The 22,154-nt window shown below is 40.6% G+C and overlaps 2 protein-coding genes across 3 annotated transcripts in view; both read right to left on the bottom strand.

Moving 5' to 3' along the window:
* Window positions 1–22,154, bottom strand: part of LOC120414138 (uncharacterized protein DDB_G0283357) — a 157,071-nt gene that overhangs the window by 35,933 nt on the left and 98,984 nt on the right. For both annotated transcript variants that reach the window (XM_052710037.1, XM_039575172.2), the window contains 2 exons: window positions 12,608–12,737; window positions 6,414–7,698 (listed from right to left, as the gene is read on the bottom strand). In XM_052710037.1, coding sequence (XP_052565997.1) covers window positions 6,414–7,698; window positions 12,608–12,737 — 1,415 coding nt within the window. The remainder of the gene's footprint in view (window positions 1–6,413; window positions 7,699–12,607; window positions 12,738–22,154) is intronic.
* LOC120414137 (outer dynein arm-docking complex subunit 1-like) lies at window positions 1,247–2,948 on the bottom strand. The gene has a single exon (XM_039575171.1). It carries the CDS (start codon window positions 2,913–2,915, stop codon window positions 1,248–1,250), a length of 1,668 nt encoding a protein of 555 aa, XP_039431105.1. The 5' UTR covers window positions 2,916–2,948; the 3' UTR covers window position 1,247.

Genomic DNA, 22,154 nt, shown 5'->3' on the forward strand with positions numbered 1-22,154 from the left:
TTAGAGGAAGGCCATGCCCCGGGGGGCGTAGTGCCAATAGTTTCGTTTCGGGGTGAGAGGTTACCTTGCTAACCACTACACCACTGGACCCGGCTACTAATGATATGCAAACTTGATTTTTTCAACACTCTTTGTATTTATCCAGCTGGTTAAACTGACATCGGGCTGTCCTTTTCGAATAGAAAAAAAAAATCCAGGATGTTCAAACAGATAAAAATTTTCTCAAAACCAAAAAAAAAAACACATTCAAACCCACCCACATGCATAACTAACAGAGTGCCATAAAATTTAAAAATTCAAACCCAATCTTAAACACATCTTCTTCGGATATGTTTCCGGCTTGTAAACATCAACAAAAATCCTGCTTCACACGTTCCACACACGATCATCAAAAAAGAATCCAACTGCTACTCCAGGGGGGCACTCCTCATTCGGCAACAAAATTATGCAAAATTCATTGGAGTTGCTCCCTTCCACCCATAAAGCCGACTGACATTTGAACGATGATATTTGCATATGGTAATTTGTTTGTAATTTGTAGGATTATTATATCCCCTTTTATCTCCTGCTCTCTCTGCTTTCCTCCCCAAAAAAGCTGAGCAAAAGCTCACAGCTTTAAGCCATACTGCATAGAATTATCCAAAACGGCGCCGTTCTTGAATGCTGGGGGAAAATTTTCTCGACCAGGAACTCTCCGTCATCAGTCATGTTGGTTTGTTATCGTGCTGAGACGGTCGAACGTCGGAAGCTGGAACCGGATTTGCAATCATGCTTCTCATGATACAATTTTCCTCTTCCTTTCGTGGCATAAGACAATGCTCCCCTCTCAGTTTTTTTTCTTATGCTAATGTGATTTACTTGAGTTCTCCTTCCCTCTTAAGCTTTGCGGATGCGTCTGTCGAGCAGTGGAAAAAAACTTTGGGGAAATTTTCGTGCAGCTCAATTTCCGAGGGTAACGATCAAACGAAACAATAATGGCTTCATCACTTATTCTTCCACATGTACCTAGTTTGGGGGAGGCTGTCTGCAAAATGTTTAACGAGCTAAACTTTTTCGCGGAACACTTGTTCAGTTACTCGTTATTACTAGGCATAAATCTTCTTTTTTTACGAAATTTGAAATTTATTGAAACTGATAAATATAAGTCTTCCACCGCCATCAGCACTGATTTTGAACTCTGAAAAGTAAATTTGTTATGAAGATGACGGCCATGCTTTCTTCTCGAATGAACAACACACACCACTAATCTACTGGTACCGCTTGTTGACCAACATCCGCGACCGCGGCAGTTTGCACTTGCTCAGGTTGTGCAAGCGGTACTGCATCTCCGGAGCGCGAACCTTCACCACGACGCCCTCCTTGATCAGGCCCGGATCGTTCGGCAGTACGATCGCTTCGTCGTACCGGTTGACGTCCTGCCCCTCGGCGCATTCGGCACACTGCTGCGTCGTGACGATCTCCTCGATGCGAATCTCCTCCTCCGGGGCCCGGGCGATCGGTTTCTTCAGGGTGGAGTTGTCCAGTGTGGCCGGGCTGGTGTAGACAATCGCGAGGACTTCGTTCAAGCGGACCTCAAGGGCAGCCAGGAAGCGCATCACGTTCTGTTTGGTGATTTTGCGGTGTTCACCCAGCAGTCGCATCAACTCGGTACGATCGTAACCCACGATGTTAAGTATCTCGTCGATTTGTTCCAGCTGAGAGACCACGAGGAGTTCACCGTCTTTGAGGGAATTTTCCAACTGCTTCGATTTAGTCGACTCCTCTAGCAAGGTTTCGTGCAACTCTTTAAATGACTTCTCGTCTTGAGCTTCTTTTCTAAGTTTGCGCTCCTTCAAGTCATCCACGTTCTTGTACAGCTCCACCAGCGTACAGTTCAGCTGTTCATACTGGAAGTTCAGCTCGTTCAAGTAGTTGAAATGGGCAAAGAACGTGTCCTCCTGCTTTTGGTACTTCTCAATCAGCTGCGACACCTCTTCAACCTTGCAAAACGACTTTGTCTTCTCGATGATCCTCTGGTACAGTTCGAGCTTCCTCGTGTATTCCGCCTTCATCAGGTTCCTCCGCCGAACCTCTCTCACATCCAGATCGTACATCTCCCGGTGGAACCCTTTCACACGCAAAAACTCGTGATTCTTCCGATCCGTATTGATCCTCCGCTGCAGCTCCAGCATCTCCTGCCGCTGAGCCTTCTCCTCCCTCGCACGATGACTCTTCAACGCGTCAATTTTGTGACACAGTTCCTCGCCCTGGTTGAACGCCAAGATCGTCCGCTCGATCATATCGATCAAGAACTTCTTATCGTACCCCAACTGATCGATCATCCGTCGCCAGTGCTGATGAAACTGCTTCCTATCCACCAGCATGTCCTTAATGACCTTCCTCAGCTTCCGATTCCGCGCAACATTCACCGCTTCCCGCTTCTTCGCGTGATACAGCCGATTCTCCAACGTCGCCAACCGCTTCTTCGCCTTCGCCACCCGATTGTAGTAAAAGTAATCCGACTGCGACACCTTCTGCAGCTCCTTCCGCTCCCTCTCCAACCTTTTCATCTGCGACTCCAAATGTCGAATCTCCGTCCGTATCCCCCCGATCCGCAGCTCCAACTCCTCCTGCATCCTAACATTCCGCTCCACCTCCCCAATCTGGCCCTCGTACCGCCTCACGTGACACGGAGCGTACGCGACCTGCACCCGCACCCCAAGCTCCCTCTTCTCGCGCTCCAGATACTTGAGCTTCTTTTCCAGACAGCGCATAATCTGCACATCCTTGGAGGCGGGAGCGGTGCTGGCGAGGTTCAGGTACTGCCGCTGGAGCCGCGTGATGTCCCGCTCGAACACGCGGTCCACCTTGAGGCGTTCCTCCGGCGAGAGGTTCTCGTCGACCTCGGGCGCGATCAGCAGGGCTTCCTCGGACATGGTGGTGAGAGTGGATGGTGGTCTTACGGGATGTCGTTGATTTGGTGAATGAATGACAGTTTAGGTTATTTAAGATCCAAGTAATCTTCCGAAAACTTTTGTTCATCAGTTCGTCCTTTTGTCGACATGATCGTGTCATCTCAGTCACGACGTTCTGGAAGGATTCTAGCAGAGTTCTTACAGAGCTGGATATTCTTAGAGCAATCTAGCAGAAATGTTTCATCGGTCTAGCAGGATTCTGACAGAACCAGCTATGCTAGAATATTTCGTTATTGGGAGCTTTTCGCACCACCATTTTGACATTTCGAGGAAAAACACTTTTTAATCGTTGTAATGTTCGACCTTGAATAAATTAAAACCAGAGCACGCAATTTAAGCAATACACAGCAAAAAATAAGTTGAATTTTGGAATGAAATGAAAATTTGGTAATTTGAATATTACATATTTCTTGAGTAATATTACTAAAAAAATGTGTAAAAAAGTGAACCTGATGAATATTCACCAAAATCTGATGAAAATTCATCATTTTCTGATGTAATATTACACATTTTTTTGACACAAAATCTGTCACCATTTCCTGATGAATATTATCATCATTTTTTTCTGTGTAACAAACACATTTTGTTTGGCTGACCATTCTGGCTTTGTCCCGAAGATTGGTTGAATTTGGTTGCCGAAGTCCCGAGTTACAGTTAAAAATGTTTACAGAAGTCGGGGTATGCACGTGTGTCAAACGCGTTCTGAATAAACTCTCTTTGGCCAGTTGTCGCACATGCAACAACTATAAAGATGTGTCAAGAAAGCACGATCAGATCGAAGCTTCATTCATATAAAAAGTGACAATAATGCACGGAGTTTTCTCGGTCCCGGTTTTTAACTCAAATTGGCCCAAAATGCACGTGTGAAAGATTAATATGAGTAAATTTTGTGTGCATTTCAAGTAAAAATTATCCAAAAACCCTTTTTCTTATTTTTAAAACAACGCGAGCGGATTTACAAGGTAGTTAATCGATAGAATTATCGTCGATAATATTTTCGTCTAGCGATAACGATAATGGTTATCGTTATCGTCGAGATAATCCATCGTTATCGTTATTTCGATAATTCTATCGCGATAATCTTATCGCCGATAACTCATTTTTTTAATCTTTCTTTAATTGACTTAATCCATCAATATCATGTTAAAATTTCAATGCATTCACGTAAACTATATTTTTTGATAATGTAGTAAGATTCAAAGCATAATTTCTAAAATTTTGACAAAATATCGTGTTTTTAAAAAGTACTAAAATGTTTAATAATATGCAATATGGGTATCAAACCATTTGAAATTTTGCATGCATTTTCACTGTTTTAGAGTTTTTTAAATGAAATACTCGAATTGTCACACCGTATTTTCTCAAAAATACTCAAATTTTATAATTCCATATAAGGGTACCAAACGATTTAAAATTTTGCATGTATTTTAACTGTTTCAGAGTTTTCTGAATAAAATACTCATATTTTCACAAAATACCGTGTTTTTTTAAGCACTCAAATTTTCATGATTTGCTATATGTATCAAACGAAGCGAAATTTTAGCTGCTTTTTTATTGAAAAAACTTTAAAACAGATAAAATACATGCAAAATTTCGAATCGTTTGATAATCATATTGCGAATTATAAAAAATGAGTATTTTTGAGAAAATACGGTAGTTTTTTTAAAAATATTGAAGTAAATATTTCATTAAAAAAACTCTTACACAGTTAAAATAAATGCAAAAATTCGACTCGTTCGATACCCATATTGCCAATTATAAAAAATTTAGTATTTTCGAAAAATACGGTATTTTGTTTAAAATTTGAGCATTTCATTCAAAAACTCCTATCGTTATCGTTATCGAACCTCGATAAATTTATCATTAACAACCTTGCGGATCTCGCAACTTGGACTCCATACCAAAATTGATACTGCCTATTTCATGCTACATTGCAACAATTCTCATCAATTCTCGGAGGATCGGAAATTTGCTTCTCGCGTGACAGCCAGATTAATCAGCAATAATTAATCTTTATCGAAATTCGATTACTAAGGGTTAAGCATTTCGCATTTTTCAAATCGTCCCCCCTGCCCATCAACCTGTCTTACAATCATTATTTTCACGAATTACATCGTTTCTAATTGGAAAACTGTAAAAACTCGAGTCATGTAACGAGATAAACCCCTCACCCCCAAACCCTAAACCCAATTTTGTCGGTCATCATCCCCCTCATCATCGAGTTGGTGGCGCGTTTTTCTGGCGTTTGCCCTACATTGGAATCCGGTAGCTTCATCATTTCCCCGTGTTGGAACTCTCCATATTATCTCCCCAAACCCTCAATTTCAGCATCTCACGATGAACTCGGCAAAACCGGGCTTCCGCAAGGCAGTTCTCCAGAATGATGGATCAACCCACTCCATTTCCTCCGCCGTAAGAAAACACGATTATGGTGTTATTTAGAAAGATTTTTTTATTGATTTTCCCCCTACCGATGAAAAAACAGCTTGAAGGAAAAACGAGCAGTTTATTTTGTGTCGTGAGCTTTCCCAGATTGAAAGCTGGCCCTCGCCAGGTTGTTTACCTTCGAGATTTATCTCATCACTCGCTGATGAAGAAGCTGGGGTTGATTTTATTCCCCAGAATTGTAGCTGGCTCAGTTTATTTAGCCAACACAGATGAGCTTGTTGACGCGGAGATTCCGGGAAACCATCAGATAAATTTTTGATTGGATAATTTCGATGGTTCTTTTCGCATGAGGATGAATGTTTAATGAAAAGGCTTTAACCAACTGTTGTCAAACGAACGGGGTCACTTTTTAATTTGACACCCCTTTTACACGGAGTTCACACACACTACTGAACGTTTGTTTTGATACTGTGCGTAAGCGCCGTGTAAAAAGTGACAGTTCGTCACTTTTTAGTTTGACTATGACCAACCAACGGGGTACAAACTAAAAAAGTGTCAAACAAAAAAGTTACCAACCACCGGGGATTAAGTGTACACTCAACCCCCGGTGATTGGTCACTTTTGCGTTTGACACTTTTTAGTTTATACCCCGTTGGTTTGACAAAGTAAACCTATAAAGTGACGGACTGTCACTTTTTAAACGGCGCTCACTGTCAAAACAAAGATGTCAGTTTCGCAGCATTTTGTCCCAGCGTCCTCTTTTCGCTAGATGGCAGTGCCTTATTTTGATGGGCACAAAATAGGATACTGTTAGTTTGCCAGCACCATTTTCCACCTTAGCTGATGCAATTTCAGATGGCAGCACCGTGTATCGCCATCATCCTATAAAATCGCTGCCGTAAATAATTTACTTTTACAACTTCCAGCACAACCCTTCCTCCCGCCCATTCCAAATCAGAAAGATCATTGCTGAATTGCCAACCATAAACGACGACAACAACCACACTTCCTCCCATAAGAAGCTCCGGCGCCGCCCGGTTCACTTCATCAAGAAATAATATCGGCACTTACCGGGTGACGTCCCATCGGTGGACGAGTATCCGGTCGAGTAAGCACTCTCCGGCGAGGACAGTGTCGTGTTGTGATGACCTCCTCCCGGTTGGCCCGGCTGTCCCACCACCACCGTTGTTTGAGCGTGGTGATGATGATGCTGGTGATGGTGACCGTTGGGTTGAGGTTGATGATGGTGCACGTTGTTGTTGTTGTTCACGTGGTTCTGTTTGCCGTCGAAAGAGTTGTTGTTGTTGTTGCTGTTGCGATTCGCAGTCAATTTGTGGAACTTGTTGGCGAAGGTTGACAGCGTGGAGCCGGTGCTGGTTGGGCCACTCTTGCCACCACCTCCACTGGTGACGGTGCAGATTTCGAAGCCATTGTTGTTATTGTTATTGTTGTTGTTGGGGCGATTACCGTTCTTTGACAGCTGTGTCACGGCGTGGCTCTTGGCCGGAATCGGCGGTGGGGGAACCGGGGGATGTTTGCCGTACACTAAATTGTTATTGATACTGTTGTGCTGCTCGTAATACGCTCCACAGCTTCCGCTTCCGTAATGCTGCTGCTGAACCACCACCTGCTGTTGATGTTTGACAATTGGCGCCATTTTGCAAACAACACGTGACGGCTGCTGCTGCTGCTCGAATCCGTTGTTGTTCATGTACAAGCTGCCATTGTTACTGTTCCCATTACCAACAATACTGTTGTTGTTCACCAAGTTGTTGTTGTTCGAGTTGATGGAACTCGACGAGCTGGAACTAATCTTCGTATGCTGGCCTCGTTTCAACCGATTCGCCTCAATGTGCTGCAAATCCTCCAACAACTCATTGCTCGAACTAGTCGCCGTCGAGTAGTTCAACGTGTTGACCATCACATTCCCCGAGGAAATCACCCCGGAACCACCACCGCCTGACGACTTCCGGTATCCTTCCTCCTTAATCCCGTACATGGCGGTCGAAAAATTTCCACTGTCAACACTCTTCGAGTAGTTTCCTCCCGCTTCAAGCGTCCTGAAGCCGTCCCTGGCGATGCTTCTCGGTGAGGAGGTCATACCCTGCTGGTGGTTCTGATTAGGAATGTACCCGTTGTTGCTTAGCTTGTAGCCGCCGCCACTTCCCGACGGAAGTGTTCCGTTGCCGTAAATTGGAGCAGGACTTTGGAGCTGTTGCTGCTGCAGTTGGTAGTGTTGGTGGTGCTGTTGGTTTTGCTGTTGCTGATATTGGTACTGGCGATAGTCGTCGGATCGTGGCGAAAGCGACGGCAACTGGTCCTGGTTCGGCGATTGCCAGCCACGGCGGCTTGTTGTCTGAAAAATGTTATAACGGGAGAGGAAGATGTTGTATTAGATGGAGTAGGAAAATGTTGAATGCCTTTTGAGTACATAGTAAAACTGATGTTGATTATTGTTTAATAATCATAAAAAAGGTCTTAAAGCCCTAGGGTACGTTATCCATTAGTGGACCCCTTTCCTATAGTGGACCCTCTGAAGGGTTTTTGATGAAAAATTCAATAAAATCACAATTTCAAGCGTGTTGTTGCCCACAGTGTTTTGAGTTTGACATCAGAAATCAGCCAACTAGCATTTTCACAACAAAACTGCATTTATATTTTATGATTGCATTAACTATTCACTCATTTTTTGACTGATTATTTAACTTCAGCAAGACGAAAATGAAAAAAAAAACTGTGAAAACTTTGTATTGAAGCAAAAGTTTCTCTTAAACATACAATAAATGCTTGTTGTTATCAACCCAAACGCATATTTTTTTTAATTATGAGTATAAATATAGCTGTTTCATATTTATTAAAAGTACCAAAAATGCTGAAGCCGTAAAAACATATAATTAATCAAAACTATAGTCAATTGTACTTAACTGAAGCATCATAATTGCAGTTTAAAATGATATTTTATAATAATAAATCAAGAACAAAACTTTTTTTTTAATAAACATGCGTGGTTTTATCAGCAACTATAAACAAATCTAATGTTTAGTTTCAGTCAACCATTTATGTTATTAATATGAAAAAATGTGCATCAAAATTACTTTCTTTATTATTTTTATGTTTACAGTGACTTTTGAAACGTTTTCTCTGATCTTTTTCGGAAATAAATGTTTTTAAATGTCTGTTAGGTTTTTTTGTTGTTCAAAGCCAAATTTGTTAACAAAACATATATGTTTATGATGAAAAGTGAGCAAAATACATCTTTTATTCATTATATCTATCATTAGACCTACACCATGCATTAAAACATAAAATATCGGTTAAATTTGGTATAAAAATAACAGTTTGCCTATAGTGGACCCGGGTCCACAATCGGATTATGGACCCGGGTCCACTATAGGAAAAGGGGGTCCATAACAGGCAAAAAAAAAACTTTTTTTTCAAATGGCTATTTTTCTGCTCAAAAGCAAATGAACTGATGAAACAAATAGTCAATTCAATTCAATTCGGTTTTATTTGTGAATAATCAATTTACAATGAGTTCATTTAGGTACACAACAGAGTTTTGGTGTTCCTTTCAGCTGTGATTTACATCGTAATTCAATCGAAAAATTATTACTTATAACTATGGAATATACAAGAGTAAGAAAAAGTTTTCAAAAAACTTACAGAAAGTGCAATGGGAAAAGGATAGATAGAGAGAAAGCTTAAAACTAGATCACAGACAAAATAATATCAATTATAGATGTGCTTGATCATCAGCTCTCCGAGGGCCAGAAATTGCTCCGCCTTGTTACGGCAGCTCCGAAACCGCGTCATCATCTCCCCCGCGAGAGCAAAGAACTCCGGCAGGGTAAAGAGATCTTCCGCAGTGACTCCTTGCTGGGCCGCATCGCCGCTACCGGCAGCGACCACGCTGGCAAACGAACGCCCCCATCCAGGAGGGATCGCTGGGTTGTCCGCTGGAACCGTACGCTGCCCAGCTGCAGGAACGGCTGCGCTCGTACTTCGCTGAGGAGAGTGGGACGCTGCTGCTTTCTTCTTCCTCTTTTCCTGCTCCTCGAGGTAAGCCTTGCGCGCGACGCATCCGCGGTAGTTACCGGTATGGTTGCCGTCACAGTTCGCGCACTTTACGCGGGGCTTAGTCTGTTCTGCATTTTTCCCCAAGTCCGCCTTTCGTGGCAGTGCGCACGCCTCCGAGAGGTGTGACTCACCGCACTTCACGCAGCGGGGCCGGAGGTTGCAGTTCCGCGAGCCGTGGCCGAATTTCTGGCAACGGTGGCATTGCGCTACGTCTGTCGGGTTCTTGGTGTAAAACCGCCAGTTTACCCAAAAACCGTCCAGTGTCTTAGTCCGCCGCAGATCTTGGATCTTGACGGTGCCGCGGTCGAAGTACAACAGGTACAGGGTGTGTGTACCTGTGACTGTTGTCTTTCGCGAGAGCACTTTTATCTCCCGTGGCTTTATTCCGGCGTTCGAGAGGTGTCGCTTCAGGTCGGCGATCGGACGGTCTTGGTAACCCTGCAAGACGACCTTAACAGGGGGCTTCTCTGGGTCGTATGTGTAGAAGTTGAAGTTGCTACGCTTCAGTTCTTCAAGCACCAGGTCGAAATCTTTTCTGTTCAGTGTGATCACTTGCACTGCCGACTTACCGATTTTCAGACAATATCCGAGGCCTTCCAGCAACTCGTCAACATCGTCCGCCAACGTGTCCAAAACAAAAATTGGAGGTGGTCTTCGTTCCGTTGGAGAATTGTTCTTTTTTGACGTCGGCACTTTTTTCCGTGCACGACCATCATCGTCGTCGTCGTCGTCGGTAGTGCTGCTACCGTCGGTGTTGTTGTTGTTGTTTTCTTCGTCGTCGCTCAGCATCTGGAATTCGTTCCTGATGGGGATGTTGGCGGATGTTGATGTGCCCCTGGTCGTGGCACCGGAGGTACCCGAACGGGTTCGCACTGGTGATCTCGGAACATACCCAGGATGTAGTAACTTTTTATCGATTCCATCTGCGCTCACGCTCCCCTGCGCGATGGCGGCCGACACGGCGTTGGTTTGTTTACCTTTTTGCACACGGCCGGTAGACGAACTTCGCGGGTTTTTCGAGGCCGCACTCGAACTGCCACGGCCACGGCCGGCCTTTGGCATGCTGCAGGAGCAAACTCGCGGCTAATCACGGTAAACTACGGCGAAAAAAATCGAAAAAACGATGGAGCACTGAGCACTTGACTGCTGCTTGCTCTCGTGCGTACACGGAGGAGAAACAAATAGTCAAAATTGTTCAAAAGACTACATTTTTCATTGTTTTGTACAAAGGGTTATAAAAAAGGGCTTAAAATAATGAAAATTTGTGAAAAATGCGCATCGGCTCTACTAGGGGTCCACTAATGGTTAAAATACCCTATGTTAATGTTTATGCAAAAAAAAAAAAACCATTTCTGTTCACATTTTTGCATTTTAATGCTAACAAAATTTACAAGACAACATTTTACGATGGATCAACTGTGGTCCCCTGTGGAACTGTAAAGTAGGACTTTTTCTGCCAAGAAGGTTCGCGAAGTAAATGTTTGAAAATTGATTTAAAAAATAATTTAAAAACAATGTTCGTACAAAGGGTCATTGTACTTAGAAACATGAACTTTATCGTTGTGAACAATAATATGAGGGACTTTTTTAAGGATTCAATTAATTGAAAAAATATATATTTAAATCCATTAGAATTTCAGTGTTTGCGTTAACCATTACATACCATTATTTAAAAAAAATATTCATTTTAAAAAATCGAAGATTTTCTAGATTTAATTAATTTTTTATTGTTCTGTAGCATTAAAATAAGCGTTTACTATCTTAATTAACAGGACTCTTACTATCAAAAACATCTGTATCGTTAAAAACCCACAACAATAACATAGTTTGTTATAATCAACCTCAATCTGTATTTTTTTATCTGAATAGAATAAAAATGTATAAGGAGTCAAATAATTATTTCGCAGAGATTTGCTGGAAGTATACATTATTAAAGGATGGCATATTTTTTCCAAATTGGTTTAATATAAACAATGTTAGTAATTTATTAAACTATTAAATTACTTAATCGTATCCATACACATCGTATATCCATCGTAAAATTTCGCAACAAGTTTTTTTTCAAACAAGAAAAGAATTTTATCAGAACCTAGATTTTTTAAAACTATTGATTTTAGTAACTGATCTGGAAAATCATTGAAATGTTGAAACCATGACTTGTCATTTAAGTTTGTATATTAAAATCAAAATTGCCTTCCCCCCTTGATTTTGGTCAACGTCAAGATACACAATCAATAATAAAATGTTTGCATTTGCCGGAACAAAACTAAATTTTTTTTTTATAAAATTGGTTCACTTGACCTCATTATTTTTCCATAAAAAATTACAAAACTTCGAGTAGTACTTTCAAACAAAGAGCATGCTTTTGCTTTTTGCAATTTGCCACACTTTTTTTTGCTATTTTTGCTGATCGTCAAATTAATTTTTTGACTTTTTTTTATATTTAATTTTTTTTCAGTCACTTGTTCAATGTACATAAGTAAAGGTCATTCCACTTATTCGTACACATACAAGTGTAAAACTGAAATCAGTTAGCTATAATTTTAAGTAGAAAGTTAATCGCTGCTCTTTTGAACTGCAACATTTGCTCAAATCAACAATGAAAACAGTTTGTTTCCATCAATACTATACAATTTCATCTCGACTAGCACTTCAAATTCCTGCTCACACTTTACAGTGATCGCCAGCACAAATTTGATAAAATATTAAAACAATATTTCAACAACTTTTCAACTGTGAAAACTCGCCAACTAGCGACGATCAAAGAGACCTGCCTAGAGATTCAGCAGAAGGATGCAGCCGGCTTGAAATTGCGCAGCCAGCGGGAAAAAAACAAACTTTTCCCTTCAAAACTAAAGGTGCGAGGGTATTTCTACTGGAAAGTGGAAGTTTCTCAAACTTTAGCGTTGCTTCCGAGTTTGGCTAGTGGGGAGGGAAGCTCATGGGTGAAAATATTATTCTTTCATCCGGTTAAAAGTTTCTCCCAGCAAAGCAAAAACTGCTTCTTCTGAGCAAGAAATTTTTTGCAAGAGCACTTTAAAATGAAACGGTATTTTTTGTTGATGCCAAGTTTAAAGTTTTGGAATATGAAGGTAGCATAAGTTGAAAAGAGAAAGTTTAACTAATTTTGTTGCAATTCTTTCAAGCATGATTTTAAATTATAAGTAATAGCAATTAATATTACTTACATGATTCTGAATCGGCGAAACTTCGCTACGCCTCGCGGGACTTCCGATGGTTGTTGTGGTGCCGCCCTCTGCCGTTGACGCTCCCTTGGCGTGGCCATTTTGTGCGGTCAAAATGCCAAAGTTGCTGTTGCTGAAAAAAGAAAATAAGAACAGAAAACGAGATAATCGTGAGAAATGGTTTTCGCCAATACTAATCCAGATGCTGAAATTTATTTCACTGGGTCAACTGTACTGTTTTAACTCTTTCTTTTTGCGTTTGAAACAGAAGCTTCGATATAAACCAGTGAAATCGATTTTTCTTCAGCATATAACCCCACCAAGTGGTTGTGCTTTCTGGTAGTTAATTCTAATGGCCGTGCCATAAATCTCAATAATAGGACCATTTTTCAGCAAATTGGCTGAAATTAATTATCTACCGATTGGCTTCTGGGTCGTTTACAACCTGGTTGGGAATCTGAAAATGACTTTCGTGAACTGGTTGTAACAAAATCCTGCAAACATGAACAGGAACTGGAACAGGTGAAAATCAATTTGGGGATCAACCCTTCGTGAACTTTCTTTGCTCGAGCTTTTACCGGTGTCTTTTAATTCAATTTATTGCAATTTTGTCGTAAATCAAGACACTGTCTCACGGAAAAGGTGAAAAGGATCAATTTAAAGTTCGGTTATGTCATTTTGGAAAGTTTCTTTCACTGTCTGAGAGCGAATATCTAAAATTCCTTATATTTTGTACCATGAACCATGAAACTACCTACCATGAAAATATCAAGTTTAGCAACAATTTTTATTTCAATTTCGAAAAAAAAACAAAGAATTTGAATTTTTTCAATTCAATTCAATTCGTTTTTATTGGTGAATAATCACCAGTTATTGCTTGTAAATAAAAGTGTCACCAAGAGTAAGAAAAAAAAAATAAAAAAAACGTACTAAAATTGAAAGGGAAAGGGGATAGAAATAGAGAAAGCTTAAAACTAGATCACAGTTTTTTATCCTTTATAGATGTGCTTGATCATCAGCTCCCCAAGGGCCAGGAATTGCTCCGCCTTGTAACGGCAGGTCCGAAACCGCGTCATCATCTCCCCTGCGAGAGCAAAGAACTCTGGCAGGGTAAAGAGATCTTCCCCGGTAACTTCTTGCTGGGCCGTATTGCCACTGCTGGCAGCGACCACGCTGGCGAACGATCGCCTCCATCCAGGAGGGAACGCTGAGTTGTCCGCTGGAACCGTACGATGACCAGCTGCAGGAACGGTTTCGCTCGTACTTCGCTGAGGAGGGTGGGACGCTGCTGCTTTCTTCTTCCTCTTTTCCTGCTCCTCGAGGTAGTTTTTCCGAGCGCTGCATCCACGGTAGTTGCTGGTATGGTTACCTCCACAGTTGGCGCACTTAATGCGCGCCTTGGTTTGCTCTGCCTTGTCCCCCAAGTCCGCCTTACACGGCAGTGTACACGCCTCAGAGAGGTGTGATTCACCGCACTTCACACAGCGGGGCGGGAGGTTGCAGTTCCGCGAGCCGTGGCCGAATGTCTGGCAACGGTGGCATTGTGCTGCGTCCGACGGGTTCTTTGAGTAGAACCGCCAGTTTACCCAAAACCCGTCCAACGCCTTAGTTCGCTGCAGGTCTTGAATCTTGACGGTGCCGCGATCGAAGTACAACAAGTACAGGGTGTGTGTACCTGTGACTGTTGTCTTCCACGAGAGGACTTTTATGTCACGCGGTGTAATGCCAGCACTCGAGAGGTCCTTCTTGAGGTCAGAGATCGGGCGGTCTTGGTACCCCTGCAAGACAGCCGAGCTCCTGTGGTCTAATGGTTACAGGTTTCGCTTTATGAGCGGAAGGTCGTGGTTTCAAACCCACATGGCTCGGCACATCCTTTCCCCTGTACTCTTCACATGTATAAGGACCAACTGTTCTCTGTATAATTGCCCTGCAGAGCTCCACGGCCCGATCGCAAAAAGTGCTTTGAAGGGACGAGTTTTTCAGAAACCAGAATTTAAGGGCTGTGTAAAATGTGCACTTCGGTTCTAGCGATACATTTGGACAGTACAGAGTGGAAAAGGCAGAGCCAAAGAGGATTGAAAAAACATTCAAACCTCTTCGGCGGCGAAGTTACGGCAGTGGATCGCTCGACACACTCGCTCAACAATAGCGTGTGTGCGTGTCCCATCTGCCTAATAACAGAAGAAGCCTTTGTGATTCTATAAATAGAATTGCAAGTCCGCAATAGATCTAATTCCTGGTCGCAGTGGATAGTGGCATCGAACAAAAAAAAAAAACCCCCTGCAAGACGACCTTAACGGCAGTCTTCTGCACGGGGTCGAATGTGTAAAACTTGAAGTTTTGACGCTTCAATTTCTCCACAACCAGGTCGAAGTTCTTTTCGTCAAATGTGTAAACTTGCACTGACGACTTACCTATTTTCAGATAATATCCGAGGCCTTCCAGCAACTCGTCAACATCGTCCGCCAACGTGTCCAAAACAAAAAATTGGAGGTGGTCTACGTTCCTTTGGAGAATTGTTCTTTTTCGACGTCGACACTTTCTTCCGTGCACGACCATCGTCGTCGTCGTCGTCGGTAGTGCTGCTACCGTCGGTGTTGTTGTTGTTGTTTTCTTCGTCGTCACTCAGCATCTGGAACTCGTTCCTGATGGGGATGTTGGCGGATGTTGATGTGCCACTGGTAGTGGCACCGGAAGTACCGGAACGGGTTCGCACTGGTGATCTCGGAACGTATCCGGGATGTAGATACTTTTTGTCGATTCCATCTGCGCTCACGCTTCTCTGCGCGATGGCGGCCGACACGGCGTTGGTTTGTTTACCTTTTTGCACACGGCCGGTAGACGAACTTCGCGGGTTTTTCGAGGCCGCACTCGAACTGCCACGGCCACGGCCGGCTTTTGGCATGCTGGAGAAGCAAACTCGCGGGTAATCACAATCAACTACGGCGAAAAATTTCGAAAAAACGGTAGAGCACAGAGCACTTTACTGCTTTACGTAACCAATCAAATTTCGAATAATTTCAACTCATACACTGCCGCTCGAAGCTAGATGAGCGGGACAACTTTGACACGCGTTTTTCTCGGCTTGCTGTTTTTACATATGGGACGGACACGATTAGAGCGGCAGTACAATTTCCATTCTACCCTAAATTGGCGTCCTTCTCAAAATCTTTCCTCTCCTTCTTCCACAAATAATGTCTTCACACATAAAAATATCTGGCGCCATTTATGTAGGTTATCAAATTTTTTCGCTCGACCAAATTTCTCCTCCTTTCAGTCTCTCCGCTGAGTCTGGCTTATCTTTATTTCGGGATCACGAAAAGATAGCAGGATAAAAAAATCTATTTTGACCAACCAGACGGCCTTTTCCGGATCCTAGTTTTTCATGTAACTCCGCAGAGAATTTGCCGGGGGTGGTGGCGGTGGAAGAAATGTTCCTCGCGTCAGTTGGGCTCCGTTAGCTTCGATAAATTTTTATAAGGATAATTCCCACAAGAGGAATAAACCGGAACGATGCTACTACAGGGTTCAAGAAAAGAAGGGAGCTTTCTTTTTTCTATTTTCAGGCTATCGGAAAGGATTCTACTTTTTTTGCTTGCGAATACCCAAGACCCGCTCGCACATATGACTGCAGTTTTGTTTCTTTTTATAGCCGCCAACCTCAAGTCTAGAGAGTACGTAGAGTACGAGTACGAGACTTCGTGTTGAGGTTGTTAAGCTTGAGTAATGTTTCCCTCCATCCACATGGACTCCGGGGGGAAAGTTCTGCTTCTGGGACGGTAATCCGGGCGGGCTTTTACGACAAAAGCGTGAGAATTTCTCCCCATCCGCCATCGTTTTGTGACACATTTGGATGACAAATCGGCTTGTGTCAGACGTGGGCAGACCAGAGTGGAGTGTTCATTCTGGGAAAAGCGTCAATGGTGTTGCACATCAATCAGAGGATGAAGGCATGGTGCATTTAAAGTGAGGACATTTTTACAGACATGTTTTGGACAATGTTAAAGATTCAGTTTTTAAAATAAATGCAATTCAATTCTGAGAATATTGAAAGATTTTCTAAAAAGCCTTTGGGTGAGTTGAAACAGTTTTTAAGTTTTATCAAATTTTGAGTTCATTGGTTAAGTTTATTTCAAGGTTAATTGCTCGATCGAGAAAAAAAATGGGCTCAGGAAAATAGAAGTCCTAGAACCAAAACTACGTAGCATTAAATATACAGTAGCAATGTAGTTCATCATGCTCAAATCTTTTCTAAAACACTTTAATACTGAGGTCGATTCAAAATACATGATTCTACATTGATTTTCATATTTAGTAGAATTGGCTAAGTTTTTTAATGCATGAGTCATTCCAGGTCAAATGAGGACACTTTTGGACTCGACCTTCGCCAATTTAACCAAACTTGGATGGAACGTTCATCTATCGATAGTTATCATAAATCCCAAGTTTGGAGCTGTTTGGACCATCCCTCCATTTTTGGCACCCCCTTTTTATTAACGATTTTCTAAAAAAACTTTGCAACTATTTGAGCAAAATACTTTCTACAGATTGCATTTTATAGAAAATTGTCCAAGGAATTCGATAAAAATAAAATTTTAATCCTTAAATGCCACCTAGTATTATATTTTAACGTTATTAGTTTAAAAATTCACTTTTGACCAAAAGCAAAGTAATCCACTTTAACGACTCCCGGGTCTTTTGTGGTCTCTGTTGCAAGTTTCTGCTCATTTCTAGGCCTCCGAAGGTTGTGTGTGGTGAGTCACCCAAAACCTATTTTACGCAAATGGACCAACGTTTTACTTCCCCATCCGATAGAGGAACTTTTGATCAATTCCATATATTTTTATTTATTTTGAAAAGTACACCATGTACTTCTGAGTGCTGCACAAATTCAACCTTTTTTCAGTAAAATCGCTGTTTCTCGCCAATAGTTCATTTTAGTTTGAGTTTGACATTAATTATGATGTAAAATTGTCTGGGGAACACGATGGTGATAAAATTAAAAAAAATAACGAATTGACAAAAAGTGAATTTTTAAACTTAAAACGTTAAAATATAATATTAGGGAGCATTTGAGGGTTAAAATTTTATTTTTATCGATTTTCTTGGACAATTTTCTATAAAATGCAACCTGTAGAAAGTCTTTTGCTCAAATGGTTGCAAAGTTATGGTTAAAAGAAAAAAATCGCCAAAAAAAAAGAGGGCGATGCCAAAAATAAAAAAAAATGGTCCAAACAGCTCCAAACTTGGGATTTATGATAACTATCGATATATGAACGTCCCCTCCAAGTGTGGTCCATATTGGTGAAGGGCGAGTCCAAAAGTGTACTCAGTTGACCTGGAATGACCCGTATTGAATTTTTATGAATTTACAGTACAGTACAGTACTGCTCCTTTTTTCTTTGGGCGAGCAAATTTTAAACTTAGATATTTTGAAAACAAATCATTGCAGCACAGGTATAATCATGTACTACGTAATTTTAACCTTTTTGCATTCCTCACTGAGGAGAGGCTATAAAATCACACAAAAAATGAAATTCCAAATTTGACTTCCTAGATCCACTTATACTTATCGACTCAAAATCAAATTATAAGCAAATGTCTGTGCGTGTTTTGGGATGCTGATAAAAAATATGCACTCGATTTTCTCGGTTTGGCTGAACGAAATTAGTCCGAATGTGGTCCGGTCCAGTTTCGGGTCTTACAACTACGTCTTGAAAATTATTAAGTTTCATTAAGTTGTTTAGATTTTTAGAAGTTATGACAAAAAAAAAACAAACTAGACTTTGTAGTCGTTTAGAAATCTTAGATACTTTTTAAATCTTGAGATGGTAGAATGACTGTTTTCGTCTTTAAAAGATTTTTAATACATTTTGTGTTGATTTTGGCAACAAGACAATAAGTTTTTTTTTGCTCATAATTCGATTATCCGCTGTCCAATATAAAACTTCGGATAACTGAACTTCAGATAATTGAAACTTCCGATGATTGAAACTTTGGAGTATTTCATATCGATGAATCGATGAAAATGAGTTAAACAAAGTTCCACCTAATAAGTCTGTAATTTTCAACTAAAGTCATCTCAAAAACTATTGGTTCGATTTTCAATACTAAAAAATTAAACTTTTTTGAAATTAAAAAAAAATATAATTTCAAAATTTGGTTCAAAATATGAAGTTGGAAACTTTTTCAAAGGCTAAGCTTGATTTTAAAATTTTGAAATAATTTTTATTGAAAATATCAGCAAATTTCACAGTTTTATAATTTCTGAGAAGTCTTCGGTTGAAACTAACAGGGTAATTACGGGAAACGATTCGTGTGATTTCTCAACCATTAGATCATTACTGTGGAAGAATTTTGTTCGATGTTCTAAAATAACTATTATTCTTCGCTATCCATGTTAAAAAAAGTCTATAAAAACCTCAAAATATCAAATTTCTTATAACATTGTTGGTTATATTATAATTATAAACATTATAAAAGTGACTATAACATAAAACGGTGAACTTTATCTAAATTACGGTAAAGTACTGCAAATTTATATTTCTGGAATCAGATTTTGCACCATCACACACTATAGCTCAAAAGATGTATTTTTAAGTCCAATGAAATACATCAAAATTAAAAAAATCAAATATGTATACATATTTTGGGAATCCAACTTTTCCTAAACAAAAGTTAAATAAAAGTGAAACGGGAAATCAGCGCCATTTTGACACCACGACCCGAGTTTTTGGTAGCACCTTTAGGGAAAACTTCGTAACGACTCATTTTTGTTAGCTATTGCATGGAAAGTACAAATTCGAAAATCTCAATTCCACCCCACCCAGAATTCCCATCACGTCTTCATCCTACTGAGAAAGCCTCATGGAGATGACATCCCAGCGCCAATCAAATTCAAATCTGTCCAAATTGAGCTCACTTCCATAAAACAAACACCCACCCACGGCGGTGGCAATCGATGTCACCTTTCGGGCTCCCCAATAAACCATGATCGGCATGTGGGTGACAGTTATTCTCGGGAATGCCTCGATGTCATTCGAGGTTGCTTTCTTTTATGCTTATTTATTTTATGGTCCTAGGGATGATTCCTTCTTTCGCACCCTCCCTTAACTAAGCCATCGTCGTTTTTTTATGAAACCAAGAAAAGAACGAAGAAAAAAACATCGATAACGTTTTATGTGGGATTGTTTTTTATTTGTGGTACGAAACCAAGTTTACAGCAGCGGAGGAAACACACAAAAAGAAGAAATCAGGAAAAGCATTTTCCAAAGTGCTGTACTATCATGTTTCTGTGATGGGTGTGTGTGTGTGTTCTGGCAGAGTGATTGCTCCCGAAGCTCGTCCGAAAGTGTCTTGTTGTCGGAAAACTTACACAAAAGTGCGCTGCGGTATGTGGCCTCCCACACCCGCGGGGTGGTCGAATTGAACGAACAAGTTTAGAGGATTTTTATTTGGCAGTGCTTTTCGCCTTTAAGAGCTTTGCGCTCTTGTTTTACGGATTTAAGTTCTGTTTTCAAACAGTTTTACCAGAGCGTAACATTAATGCTTTTATATAAAATTTTAAGGAATTTCTACTAAGGGAATTCTGTTTTATTGAGCTTAAGAGATCAAAAATTCACCAAATTATGCCCAACACCATTCATCTTGGTTTGATTGTGGCGTACCACATCGAACCGCACCCATGAATCCAAAATTGGGAAAGTTATTTGAGCCATTTCCGGCAATTTTCAGCCTTCCTCCCAACTGATGAACTCTCCTCTCCTGCAACAACTTCGACACGAATTTTGTTCACGTTCACCTCGCACATTTGGGAGGAAGTGCCAATTCGCGCCGAAATCATTAATTTGATTCTATTTATTATCACCTCCCCCATCCAAAATTGGTCCCTGGATCCAATAAAGTCTTCCCATCTTGCAAGCTTGCGTCGTCGATTCCATCCCCGGTGAAGCTTAGGGGGAAAATCTTTGCGACGATGAGGAAAGGCGACCAATGAATGGCTTTAAGGCTCATTCAAATTCTTTTACGCCCATTTGCAGGCCCATTTTAGGGCCTTGTTCACACACCGTTCGTGTGGGAGCATCACCGGATGTGGTAGCACCAAATATAGGATTATGGTTTAGCTGTTCAAGGTGGGTTTGAATCTAGGCAATTTATTTGTATATTGGTCATTCCATGTCACTTGAGAACACTATAGTTCTACTACATACTAGCAAAATTTTATGATTGAAAGATATTTTTTTTCTTTGGAAATTTAAAAAAAGAGGTTGGTGTCAAGAATAGGAGGATTACCCAATTTGGATTTAGGACTTTTGAAAGTATACGATTCCCATAAGTTGGATCCAAATCGGTGAGTTCAAAAGGGTACTCAGTTGACATGGAATGAGCTATACCTCTATTTGGTTCCAAATTGCAATAAAATTATTTAAAGAATCTGAGCCAACCTGGTAAAAGTGTACTACAAAGGTGAAGAGCTGACCGTTTGGTTGGGCGTTTTATTTTTATTTTTAATTCTTAATCAAGATTTGCATAGCCCTGATGACGCTTTCAGCGAAATCGGTGCATATTTTTGATTTTGTAGAACCAAACAATCGTTTTTTGAGAAAAATCCACAGAAAATCATTTTGTTTTTATGTTTTACTAAATTGCCAAACCAGCATTGATTAGTCTAAAATTTTCACTTAGTCTATAATAACCACGATTTTGATTAATATTATTATTTTTTAAGAAATTTATCCAATTTATGAGTATTTTTTTTAACAAAACGTAAAATTTGTATAAAACCGTATTTTTATTTTTTCAGAATAAAAGAAGGCAACTTTTGAGCAGTTCACAAAAAAATCAAACCATCCACATTAACGACCCCCGGGTCTTTTGTGGTCTCTATTGCAAGTTTCTGCTCGAACCTAAGAGTCCGAAGGCTTGAATGGGGAGAGCACCCAAACCTATTTTTACTCCAAGGAACCTTCCACCCCAGTGTTTGAACTGACAACCTTTGAATTGCGAGTCCAACCGCCGCCAGCGATTCCACCGGAGTAGGCTTGGTTTGGTGTGTTGTTTGTACTTATGGCATGGAGAGAACTCCTACACCTGGAATGACTTAACGGCCTAACAACCAAGGCCGGGACCGACATTTTACTTCCTCATCCGATGGAAGGTTGCAGCAGATGGGAATCGAACCCAGAATCATCCGCTTACAAAGCGGACAGCGTAACCATTCGGCCACGCACTGCCACGAGCAGTTCACAAGATTAAACTAAATTTAAAATCGGATTGATCTTTGACCAGCTATTGTTAGTTAACAAAAGAAGGTTAATTTCAATTGAAAGACACTTAAAAAAATACTTTTTCCGAAAGGTTTCTGAAGTTGTGTGTTAATTTTATCATGTAGCGAATAATATCTGATCAATGTCAATTACATAAAAAGCTACTTTTGTGAAAAATATTTTTTTGTGAAAGAAAAATTTGGCTTTTACAAATTTAATTTGAAAATTTATTAATTTAGTTCTTTGGTAGATATTGTGGATAACCAAATTTATTAAATTTTATT

Source organism: Culex pipiens, chromosome 3 (assembly GCF_016801865.2).
Source record: "Culex pipiens pallens isolate TS chromosome 3, TS_CPP_V2, whole genome shotgun sequence".
In the NCBI taxonomy this organism is placed as follows: Eukaryota; Metazoa; Arthropoda; class Insecta; order Diptera; family Culicidae; genus Culex; species Culex pipiens.